This window comes from Girardinichthys multiradiatus, chromosome 10 (assembly GCF_021462225.1).
Source record: "Girardinichthys multiradiatus isolate DD_20200921_A chromosome 10, DD_fGirMul_XY1, whole genome shotgun sequence".
NCBI classification, from domain to species: domain Eukaryota; kingdom Metazoa; phylum Chordata; class Actinopteri; order Cyprinodontiformes; family Goodeidae; genus Girardinichthys; species Girardinichthys multiradiatus.
Genome location: NC_061803.1, coordinates 10,577,053 through 10,589,669, shown reverse-complemented (window position 1 = coordinate 10,589,669; position 12,617 = coordinate 10,577,053). Strand labels below are relative to the sequence as shown.

At 40.4% G+C, this 12,617-nt stretch overlaps 1 protein-coding gene across 6 annotated transcripts in view; it reads right to left on the bottom strand.

Annotated features, from left to right (window-relative positions):
• LOC124875147 (disks large homolog 5-like) overlaps positions 1 to 12,617 on the bottom strand; it is a 56,400-nt gene that overhangs the window by 24,343 nt on the left and 19,440 nt on the right. For all 6 annotated transcript variants that reach the window (XM_047377043.1, XM_047377044.1, XM_047377045.1 and 3 more), the window contains exons 6-16: positions 7,312 to 7,568; positions 6,820 to 7,132; positions 5,931 to 6,161; positions 3,943 to 4,127; positions 3,737 to 3,862; positions 3,422 to 3,554; positions 3,211 to 3,335; positions 2,922 to 3,097; positions 1,743 to 1,846; positions 1,236 to 1,328; positions 25 to 990 (exon numbers count right to left, since the gene is read on the bottom strand). In XM_047377043.1, coding sequence (XP_047232999.1) covers positions 25 to 990; positions 1,236 to 1,328; positions 1,743 to 1,846; positions 2,922 to 3,097; positions 3,211 to 3,335; positions 3,422 to 3,554; positions 3,737 to 3,862; positions 3,943 to 4,127; positions 5,931 to 6,161; positions 6,820 to 7,132; positions 7,312 to 7,568 — 2,709 coding nt within the window. The remainder of the gene's footprint in view (positions 1 to 24; positions 991 to 1,235; positions 1,329 to 1,742; positions 1,847 to 2,921; positions 3,098 to 3,210; positions 3,336 to 3,421; positions 3,555 to 3,736; positions 3,863 to 3,942; positions 4,128 to 5,930; positions 6,162 to 6,819; positions 7,133 to 7,311; positions 7,569 to 12,617) is intronic.

Here is a 12,617-nt window from a genome sequence, read left to right as displayed (position 1 = left end):
CATGTTACAGTTGTGATCAGTTACCTGCATGGGAACAGGAATGTGTAATGGGGTCACGTTCCGCCGTAGAGCTGGTGCTGATTTTGGCCTGTACCTCCTCTTTTCCTGCACTTCTGCTCTGCGTCGGCTCTCCTCCTTCTCTCTAGACTTCTTTAGGTTCCTTTTGTTTTTTCCTGCAGGCATGTTGGTATAATATTCCTGGCTTCCCTCAAACCCTTCATCCTGGGGGCTTGCAGCTAGGGCCATGGAGGACGGCGGCGTGCTAGTGGTGATGGTGGAATCAGATGCAGAGCTATTCTGCTGCCGATGCTTAAATCTAAAGGAGTCGCTCCTTGTCGGTGGAATGGGAGGCGTCTGAGACGTTTCAGATACAGAACTCTGTGGTGAATGCTTGAACATTTGAGACAGAGACATGTAGTCCAGTTTAGGAGTTGTCTCTGGCCTCCTGAAAGCATTTACATCAAAGATGGACTTCCTCTGTTTGGGTTTTTTGAAGATAGACAGCTGAGTGCACTCAGTGACAGAAGTCCCGACTATAACTTTAGGCCATGTTCCTCCAACGGCCTTCGTTGGTGGGCTTTGCCCTCCGTCCGCAGACGGCTGAGCAGGGCTGCAGTTAGATACCAAAGGGATGAAGGTAAGGGAACGAGGATTGAGGTCCTGCCTCTGGTAGCTGAGCACTGGATGAGGCTCTGACTGACTGTGGGAGATGGAAAGAGAGCAGGAATGCTGGAAGCAGTCAGAGAAGGATTTGTGATGGGTATGATCGCTGCCGTTTCTGCTTTTTTCTAGGGAATCGCATGTACCCATACATACTTCCTCCTCTCTGCTGCCTGACTTGCAGCTGCAAATGTCAGTTTGAGTTGAGCAATTGTGCTTGGAGTTCCTGCAGGCCCTGGGGACGAGCTCACTGGATTGGAGGCGCATGTTCTTTTCCGAGTCTCTTAAAGCTTCAAATAAATTCTGTCCAGAAGAGCTCTGTGGAAGGAACTGTTAAAAAAAAAAGAAAGTAGCCAGTTACTTATTTTAGACTTAATACTACAATAAACAAAGACAGTGAATGAAATATGAATCATCTTTTTCAGTTTGACAAACATTTTACAAGAAGGCATGTGGCCAAAAGATGATTTGAGGTCCAGTTACCGGCAACCATAAAGAATACCTTAACAAGAAGAGATTAATTTGCTGCTTTTTTGTTACTGCTGCTGTCAACATTGAGGGTACGGGATATTCACCTTCATGAGGGAGATGCTGAGAGAGTTGCCACAGGTCCTCAGCAGAGACTCACATTCAGAAAGAGACCTGCCATGAAGTTCAATTCCATTGATCTATATGCAGGAAAAATTTAATAAAATGCTCTTTTTATTCCATATTATAATCTTAAAGTTTGCTGGTCACAAACAGGCTAATAGCTAAACAAATCTACACAAAAATGTTTTCTTAAAAAAACCTGACAACTTAGAGGAATTCCCACTTTTCAGAAACTTTTAGTTCATCAATGAATATTTACTTTTGCCATATTGTTTTATCCATTGTTTAGCATTTGCAAAATCTTTACACTACCAATTGATTTGCATCATAAAGCAAAGAAAAAGTTTTTGATAGAACAGGTTTTGGACCTAACTGCTGTTCATGCTTGTGGTCTGTAGAGGGCACTACATGCCAGAGGTAATGATCTACAACTGTGACTTGTTTAAAGTTTCTTGTGTTGAGTAAAGTAACATTTTAAAACGGATACTTACAGCCAATAGTCTGTCACCAACAGCAAGATTACAGTCTCTGGACGCAGGACTTCTTGCAGCCAAAGTGGCAACAAACACTCCACTCTCCAAACCGATTCCACAGTCTGAGACAGCGAGAAAAGTTTAGACATAATAAGAACTGGAACCAAACAGAAAAGTAGTAAATCTTGCCAAAGAGTGTTAAAGTTAATCAACATCACATATGTAGCACAGCAGTCAATGTGACACAATTTTGTCACATCACAACCAGAAAGTTCAATGGATTTCACATGATAGACCAACACAGACTGAAATAGAGAATAATAGTGAAGTGGAAGTAAAATGATACAAGGTTTTCAGTTTTACAGATAGCTTGGTCCCTGTCCACCAGCGCAGAAGCCAGTTCCTTTAAATTGCAAAAAAATAAGTAGAACTTTTAATAACCTAGCTGAACTTTACAGAAGAAGCATGTCCCTACCAATTGTAAGAATTGTTCTTTGCAAAATAGGTCGAGCTCTGTCAGATTGTATAGAAACCGTCTGTGGACAGCAATGTTTAAGTCTTGCCAAGGATTCTCAGCTTTATTTGGGTCTGGACATTGACTGGGCCATTCTACCATATACATTTCATCCATACCACTGTAGCTCTGGGTGTATATTTAGAGTTGTTGTCCTGCTGGACGGTGAACCTCCACCTCAGTTTCAAGTCTTATGGAGCCTCCAACCTTTCTTCCAAGATTTCCCTGAATTTAGCTGCATCCATTTTCCAGCCAACTCTGAGCAGTTTCCCTGTTCCCACTGAAGATGTAGTGTTCAGGGTGATATGCAGTAGTGGCTCCCTCCCCACAGCATCATGCTGCCACCACCATGTTTCACTGTGGAAACTATGTGTTCAAGATGATGTGCAGTGTTAGTTGTCCTCAACACATCAGGTTTTACATGTAGGCCAGAAAATGAACTGAACACCTTCTACATTTTTACCATGTCACCTACATTGGTTGCTACAAACTGCAAAGAGGACCTCCTCTTCTCTCTTAATGCCAGTCTTTCGTGTATTACTTTGCGTTGGTCTATCATGTACAAATACACTGAAGATTTTGCTTTTAAATTTGGAAAAGTTCAAGGGAAATGAATACTCTCACAAAGCACTTTGAAAATGACTAACTTCAGGTGAATTCTGAAACTGGAAAAAGAAACTAACCTTTGTGTCCAGCCAGGTTAATCTGGACTGGAGTGATGATCCGTCCTCCAAGTGACTTCCTCCTTCGAACCACCATATTAACCACTCCCTCCCTGCTCAACACAGCTTTGATCACCTGCTTTCTGTCCTTATTGGTCAGATCCACATCGTTAATTTTCAACAACCAGTCGTTCACCCTGTACATTGAAGAGTCCGAGATCAGCTTTTGATTGTTTTTCTTTTATTTGATATGATCAAAATGTTGTTTAGCATAATATCTAAACTCTAAAGTGGTAACATTGACATTTACCTTAATCTTCCTTCTGCAATACCTCCTTTGTCCACCTTGGACACAAATATCCCACTATCTCCTGGTAAATATGGATCATTTACACATTCAGCAATATCAAAACCAAGCGCTTTCAAATCCATATCCTAGAAAAAAAGATTAAACAAATTACTGAGCATTTAGTTAACTTGCTGCTTAGCAAGTTCCATCTAAAAAATAAAGCAACTCTTACTCTGTGCTTTTCCAGCTCTACAACTTCTGTTTCCCACTCTATGGAGTCTGTATCTATGGCTGAGTCATGTGAACTATGAGCCATTAGTTGGCAATATCTGGCTTCTGTCTCTAACCGATCGTCCAATTTTTCTCTGCAAAGATAAAAAACAAAAAAACATGAAATGTGTTGCTCTTTAAAAATTACGGTAACAATTCATTAGTAGCCCAAAAGATCCCCAGCGATGACAATAGCAATGTTGTGTAACACTGCAATAAAGCAAACAATAGCACATGTTTGCTTAAAGAGAATTAAAGGTGAGGAAAAAAGACACACTTTAGTTCTTTGAGTTCACGCGCAGCATCATTCTTCTGCTTCCTTGTATCATCTAGATTCCTCAGAGCATCAGCCAGATCGCTTACTGCCCTGTCTCTTTCTCGTCTCAGATTGTCACACAACGTCCTGCATAGAAAACAATGTCATCAGACCTCACAAAAGACACTTTTATTTAAATATCTCCAAATTTTGAGTTGATTCTTTACCGGATGCTCTCCCTCTCTGCCACGATCTTGTCCCTCTCCTGGAAGGCCCAGTCTCGTCGACATTTAGCAACCTCTGCCTCTTGCAGAGCCTCTTTCAGCTCCTGAGAAATGGCCTCGTACTGCTTCCTGAGAATCTCGATCTCTTTGTTGGTCCGCTCCATGTCCAGAGTGGCAGAGTCTTGTTTCTGGAGACAAGGACAAAAACATTAGGCTGTAGATGATCCTGTCCAAGTGTGCAAAGAATATGCCTTAATAAAATCTAGTTTAACCATATGTGTTCACCTATTAGGTTAACAGAGTCCACCTGTGTGTAATTTAATCTCAGCATAAATCCAGCTGTACTGTGAAGGTCTTAGAGGTTTGTTAGAGAGCATTAGTGAACAAGCGGCATCATGAAGACCAAGAAAAACAGGTCAGAAGTAAAGTTGTGGAGACGATTAAAGCAGAGTTCAGTTAGAAAACAATACCTCAAGCTTTGAACATCTCATGGAGCACTCTTCAATCAATCGTCTGAAAATGGAAAGAGTATAGCACAACTGCAGACCTACCATGACATGGCCATAAAACACACTGACTCTGGAAGAAGGTGCTCTGATCAGATGAAACAGAAGTGCACCTTTCTGGCCAACATGCAAATTGTTGAAGGAAAACTAACACCCTAAACACCATACACAGTTTTTAAACACAGTTGAGTGACAGCATCATAATGTGGGGATGCTTTTTATTCAGTAGGGACATGGAAGCTGGTAAGATCTGATGGAAAGATGAAAGAAAACCAGTTACTGGCATTAAATGTCTTGAGATTGGTGCAAAGGCTGCCCTTCCAACAATACAATGATGCTAAACTTACAGCCAGAGATTTGTTTAGATGGTTTAGTTCAAGCTATACTCATGGGTAGATTCATGCTAGTTAAAGCCCAGACCAGAATCTAACAGACCCTGTGGCAAGACTTTAAAAGATTTATATTTACATATACTCTTTAAAAATTTCAGTCCCTAGATAAGCAGAGCTGAAAGAGACATGTCCTAAAGTCTTGCAGCTTTAAGTGCAGCAAAAGTTACCTTTACAAAGTTTTGGAATCTGCACCTTTCAAATTGTTATTTGTAACCACATTAGAAGAACGTGCATCTTTTTTTCTCTCCATTCTCATGGCAATGATGTACTACTTTCTGTTGATCTAAGATAAAATTAAATAAAAATATGTTGATATTTGTGGTTGCAACAAAATATGAAAAACATAAGAGTATAAATAGCTTTGCAAGGCATTGGAAGCTTGATTATGCCTCCATATGCTGCTACAAGCATATCTTTGAGTTAAATGTTTTATTCAGCATTATTTGTGGAATCCTTAACAACAAAACTCTGTTATTAACTCATTCCGAGGGCTCAAGACCTTTGTGAGCTTCCAAAAGAAAACACTTGACACACCTTTTTTAATACTTTCTCAAAATATACATCAGCAAACAAACAACAAGCATGCTCTTGTGATTTACAACAGAATAACTCATAAATTGGATTAAGTAGGGCAGTATGAGGTTTGTCAGACAAAGAAGGAATGTAAAGGTCACTCGGAGTCTGCTGGAGTTATGCATGCTAGCCTTGTCCCTTTCTAAATAAATCTCCAGTAGAAAGGCTGGTAAGTGTATTGAGATAATAAATTAAGTGAACTCCTAAATAAGACTGCATGGGGCTGTTCATTTCTCATGCAGAGTAGTTTCCTGGAGCACTTAAAAAGTCAAATGGTTGAGGCTCGTCACTTTAATGAATGGCAATTTTCCTAATGCAGAACTGAGTTAGACTGTAAATAATCCAACAATTACTGAATACAGATTGAAGGACGATGCATGCATTCTGAAAAAGATCAATGTGTGGGAACCGCCCAGCTTTACTCTGAATACAACATGAGATCAGACGAGAGGATTATTGTCAGAGAAATAAATCAATCCTATCATTTGGACTGATAAATCACCTCTGGCTGTCTGGGTACCTGTCTGGCCTGGTAATACTCTCGCAGCAGCTGGTCCCTTTGTATGATGGCTTCTGTTCTCTCCTTGCGGGCCACATCCCTTTCCTCACGCACCGTCTCGATGTCCTTGCAGGCCTGGTTCAGCTCCTTCTGGGCCTCCGTCTTGTCCTTTACCTCATGGCAGTATTTCTCCAGCAGCTCGTTCTTTTCACAGATAGCTCGGTCCCTGTCCACCAGCGCAGAACCCAGTTCCTTTAAATCGCAAGAACATAAGTAGAAGTTTTAATAACCTATCCAAACTTTACAGACTTCACTGAAAAACAGGGTTCCCACACATTTTTCCATGTAAAAAACTTCTTAGTCCTTTACATGATTTTAAAACATAAAAAATACTAATCGGGTAGGCTTTACATACTGAACCTGGATAGGCCAGAAAATGTAAAGGAGTGGGAAGGAAGGACACAAATTAGGAAGAAAATAAAGCACAAGGAAGGTAGGGCAAAGAAGGAATGACAAGAAAGAAAGGAAGGATAAAATCAGGGAAGGGAAGTAGGACCCAGAAGGAAGTACAGAAAGACGAGAGGTAGGGCACTAGGGTGGAAGGACAGACGAAAGCAAGGAAAGACATGACGGCAACAGCACAAGAAAGAAAAACGGAGAAAAGGAGAAAGACAAGAGAGTAAGGAAAGAGGAGGCAGGAAAGAAACCCTTTCATCTTCAAGGAAGAAACTGAGGGAGGGAGGACATAAAAAAGGAAGGAATAAAAAAAGGAAAGATGGAAGGAAGAACACGTCTTCTGGACAATTCCCCCCAAACTGTTTTTTCCATTGTTATCCAGACCTGGAAAACACATTCCAGACTTTTTCACACTGTATAGGGACCCTGGAAGAATCCCCCATTACACTCTTACTTGTTGTAAAGCCTCCAACTCCTCGTTGGCCACCTGTCTCTCTGAGGAATTGTTCTTGAGCTTTGCCTCCGCCACCTCCAGCCCCGTCTGGAGCCTGTCCACCTCTTTGATCACCTGGTCCCTCTCGCTCATGATCAGGCGGTACTCGCTGATCACAGAGTCCCGCTCCTCCTTGTACTTTTCGCAGTCTTTCACGGCCTTCAGCTGCTGGGTCTTAAGTCTGGTCGTCTCCGACTCCAGCCGCTCTAGCTCCCGCTGTAGCTCCAAATTCTGCACTGTGGCCTTGGAGAGCTCATGCTGAGTGTTGTCAAACCTGAATCAAATATTGATTTTACAGCTATTTACAATTGTTCACAACGTATAGAGTGCAGAATTCCACTCAGGTACTGAACTTAAGTTCCCTGTCTGCAGCAGAACTACTCGCAAAGCTTATTAATCACTTTTTTTTTTTAAATATGCTTCTTAGCTGGTGCCTGGAATATTTAGCTCTACCTTTGAACAGACGTAGAGATCTGCTGCTGATAGTGGATGGCAGCATCCCTCTGTTTCGACAGTATGTCCAGGGTCTTTTGCAGTCGGTGATTCTCCTCCTCAAATTGGTCCAAACGGCTCAAGTCTGCATTGTGACTGACTGTCTTCTCACTGTAGCGCTTCCTCAGAGCTTCGTAGTCGCTCTTTATTGCCTCCAATTTATCCACAGCTGTTTCATACAGTTTATTGAGAACATCAGATGATCCTTCTCTCATCACCTGCAGTTTGGAAATTAGAAGTGGTAAGAATATTCATTATTCTTGGTTTTTATTCACATTTTATCACATTATAAATTCAATCCTTTATGTGACAGACCAACAGAAAGTAGTGCATAATTGAGAAGTGGAAGGAAACATTTTTTACAAACGAAAATCTTACAAAAAGGGGTGTGTATTTGTATTCAGCCCCCCTTAGTGTGCGCTCTGTAGAAATACCTTTAGCTGAAAATACAGTTTCAAGTCTTTAGGAGACTAACAGCTTTGCACACCTGGAGACTGATATTTGTCCTCATACTGCTTTGCAAAATAGCCCAGGCTCAGTGAAATTAGACGATGACCATCTGTTAACATCAATTGTCAAGTCTTTGATTTTTATCATAGGTACTCTTTCAACTGTGAGTGAAGGAATCTAAAACAAAAATCCAGAAAAATCACACTGTGTGATTTTTAAGTAATTCATTTGCATTTTATTGCATGACATAATTATTTGATCACCTAACAACCAGCATGAATCCCAGCTCTCACAGGCCTGTAAAAAGCCCTCCTGTTCTCCACTCATTACCTGTATTAACTGCACCAGTTTGAACTCATTATCTGTATCAAAGATACCTGTCCACACACTCAATGAAACACACTCCAACCTCTCCACAATGGCCAAGACCAAAGAGCTGTCTAAGGACATCAGGGATAAAATAGTAGACCTGCACAAGGCTGGGATGGGCTACTGGAAAATAGCAAAGCAGCTTGGTGAGAAGGCAACATCCGTGGCACAATTATAAGAAAATGGAAGACGTTCAAGGTCAATCTCACTCAGTCGGGTGCCTCGTGCAAGATCTTATCTCGTGAGGCATCAGTGATCATGAGGAAGGTGAGGGATCAGCCCAGAACTACACGACAGGACCTAGTCGATGACCTGAAGAGAGCTGGGACCACAGTTTCAAAGAAGACGCCGCCATGGATCAAAATCCTGCAGCACACAAAAGGTCCGCCTGCTCAAGCCAGCACATGTCCAGGCCCGTCTGAAGTTTGCCATTGACCATCTAGATGATCCAGAGGAGGAATGGGAGAAGGTCATGTGTCTGATGAGACAAAAATAGAGCTTTTTTGGTCTAAACTCTACTCGCCATGTTTGGAGGAAGAAGGATGAGTACAACCCCAAGAACACCATCCCTACCGTGAAGCATTGAGGTAGAAACGTCATTCTTTGGGGATGCATTTCTGCAATGGAGACAGGACAACCGCATCATAATAAGGGGAGGATACATGGGGCCATGCATCGGGAGATCTTAGCCAACAACCTCCTTCCTTCCCTAAGGGCATTGAAGATGGGTCATGGCTGGGTCTTCCAGCATGACAATGACCCGAAGCACACAGCCAGGGTAACTAAGGAGTGGCTCCATAGGAAGCATCTCAAGGTCCTGGAGTGGCCTAGCCAATCTCCAGACCTAAACTTAATCGAAAATCTTTGGAGGGAGCTAAAAGTCCGTATTGCCCAGCGACAAGCCCTGAAACCTTAAGGATCTGGAGAAGATCTGTATGGAGGAGTGGTCCAAAATCCCTGCTGCAGTGTGTGTAAACTAGAGGCTGACATTTTTTCGGGATTCCCACGGAATCCCGCGGGATGGGAGACAGCATCAGTAAAGATCACGTGATTGGGACGGTACAGGATAAAAAATGAACGGGAGCTAACCAATAGGAGGGATAATAAACTAGGATCAATTGTATTTGGAAATGTAAAACTGAGACTTTGCTATAAACTTTAAGAAAAAAAAACTTGAATTGACGCCGCCATTGTGTAGTTTTTTTCCAAGAAGCCTATACTATAATGTGAGTCAAACGAACTACACGACCCACAGGCCAACAGTGCTTCTGCTCGATGTTTTCCACCTGCGTTCAGGATGGAGGGAGCAAACGCAGGTGGAGAACTGGACGTGGTAAAATTGGATTTGTAACGTAAAGTCAGAAGTAAGGACTTATCTATTAAACTTATAGAGCTGACAGGAAAGTCGCAAATATTACCGAACTTCAGGAGAGTTGAATGTAGCGTCGTTAACACGCAGTCTGCTGCTTGTAAAACGTGTTTAGTCGTAATCAAGGACACCAGTGATTAAGGGACATTTGTTTGGCAAATTCTGGATTAAATCAGTCCTGCATCTCTTCATTCATCAAACCAAAAGTATCATCATGTGTCAAGTCTCATCTGACCAACAAAACTGCTGCATGTGCGCTAAAGATTTAAGAGGTAAGGTACGGAAGCCCGTGAGGGGACATGGGGAAATTTATTTATTTTGCGTCCCCATGCAATACTTTTGCATTCGGCATTTTGGAGCAACAGCACAGATGACAAACTGCTCATAAAACAAACAGCACTGATATGTGATTGATATGGTTTATTTGTCATATGCAGGTTAACATGCAGTAAATAATGCGATTAAATGCTTAGGATAAGAACTGTTCAAATCACGATAAAAACAAAAACACTAATGGCGTACAAAAAAAAGTACCCATCATGCAGCAGCAATAAGCAAACAAAGTGTCACAGATGTGGTTTCGTGCAGTATTATTGTTCAGTAGTTTGTTTGACAGCTTGTGGATAAAAATTGTCTTTTAGTCTGATTTGAAGATAATTTTATTTAAGGCTGATTTCGAAATAAAACTCAATAAATCTCAAAACGGTTGTAGTGTTTGTTTCATTTTTGAAGTTATCTGGTTTGGAAAATATCCCACAAAGTATTGCGAAATAACGCAAAGACTATTGCGTGGGGACACACAAGAGAAAACAAATCCCCCATGTCCCCTCGCGGGCTCCGTATAGAAAGGCTTCATCAAGGGAAGATATTAAATAAATATGTTGTGAAATAGAAAAAAATGTATGTACCATTAAATGTACAATTTATTTAATACATCGTTAAATATTAAGTGTACCACTAATTACGTCATGTCATCTTTAAAATTATACTTAATTAATCAGTGGCACATTTAATTGCATAATAGTCCATTTCATGATATAATGGTACATTTATAGTTTCTAATGATGTATTAAATAAATAAATGGTACCTTTAATTTAATGGCACATTTCATGTTACATTTCTTTCATGTTACATTTACTTCACTTATGGGACATTCACAACATTTATTTATTTAAAGATGATTTTATTGTATAAATTTTGTCCAGTTTGACCCTCCATTCTTGATGCCTGTATAGGAGGTCATGTCAGAATTTAAATCAGGTGTTCTGGAGCAGACACACATCTAAAACTTGCAGGGAAGGGGTCCCTGAGGACCAGGGCTGTGAACCATTGAGGTACAGTTTCTAAATTATGAAGGTAATGCCTTTTTGTCCTTTTGTTCAACAAGTACAGTTCTCTTACTAGGTGCATTTTTCTTTCGTTTCAGCAACTTGAAACGTAAAAGTGTTGTCATTGTTCAAAGGAAGCGATCACCTAATAAATAAGTAAAATACAACTATGTACATTTTGTTTATTCAACTAAGATAAGCATGGTCTGTTTCCTTGTTTGATATTTTATTATTTCTTCATTATTATTCTTTTTACTTTAACTGGCCTTTATTACAGCTAAAAACAGGGACCTAACTGGTCCTTCAAACAAAGAAATTGCCAAAAGACTAAATGAAGAAAACAAAAATGGGAGTGTCACAGGAGTGGGAGTCGTTCTGAATGGGAGCGGGATGGGAGTGGGAGTCAATTTACCAGGAGTGGGACGGGACAGGATTTTTTTCATTATACTGGCCTGGGATTGGGATGGGACAAGACATTTTTCTGTGGGAGCGGGATGGGACAGGAGAGAAAATCCACTCCCGTGTCACCCTCTAGTATAAACCTCATCAAGAACTACAGGAAACATCTTATATCTGTAGTTGCAAACAAAGGTTTCTGTACCAAATATTAAGTTTTGTTTTTCTGATGTATCAAATACTTATGTCATGTAATAAAATGCTAATTAATTGATAAACACACTGTGATTTTCAGGATTTATTTTAGATTCCGTCACTCACAGTTGAAGAGTACTTATCATAAAAATTAAAGACTTCTAAATGCTGTGCATGTGGGAAAACCTGCATATTCTGCAGTGCATCAAATACTTGTTCTCCCCACTGTATGTTTAGGGTCGCAGAACTGCTAGAAGGTGAACCTTTGCCCCAATCTCAAGTCTTTTGCAGTCTACAACAGGGGTGCTCTGTATTTAACTCAATCTAACTTCCCATCACTTCTGACAAGCTTTCCTGTCTCTGCTGAAAAAAAGGCAGCTACTTGCAATGGATCAGAGTATCAGTGGCTGAATACAAATGCACACCAAACCTTTCAGATGTTTTATTTGTAAAACATTTTGAAAATCTTTCTTTCACCACACAACTATGTACTACTTGCTCCATTAAATAATATTAACATAAATTGCATTAAGGTTTGTGGCTATAATGTGACAAAATGTGAAAAGGTTCAATGGACGTGAATTCTTTTGCAAGGTGCTGCATTTCATGTGACCTTTGTTCCTTTTTGTTCATGTAGTATCTTTGTAGTACCATATAATAACTTTGACCTGTAATAAAATGGCAAAACCTAAAAAACAAACAACAACAAAAAAACTTTATATTTGACTGAGACCAAAGTATTGCCAATAAAGACTTCAGGTCTGATGAGAACAAGAAATGCAATTACAAATTAAATATTCCTCTAAGCATTTCCCTGCAGTTATGTAAGAGATTGCAAAGATTAATGATACAACATTTTGGCTGAAAGGAGGTTAAATATACCAAATGTCAAGTAAAATAACAAAAAAATAGACGTAGGTCAAGTCATATCTTTAGTTTCTACAAATTGTTTGGTCGATGGAGATATGGGAAGTCCAGGCCTGTCTGACCCCATTTGTCTAAACAATGTTGTCTTCTTGAAAGTAATGGACCCGAAGGCAAGACTTCATTTACATTCTGTTTCAAATGTCTAGATCCAGCTACTTCCATGTCAAGGGCATCCAGAGATGGAAAAGAGTGCAATAACATGTACTGATGTGTACAGGCCTTTTTTGTTTTC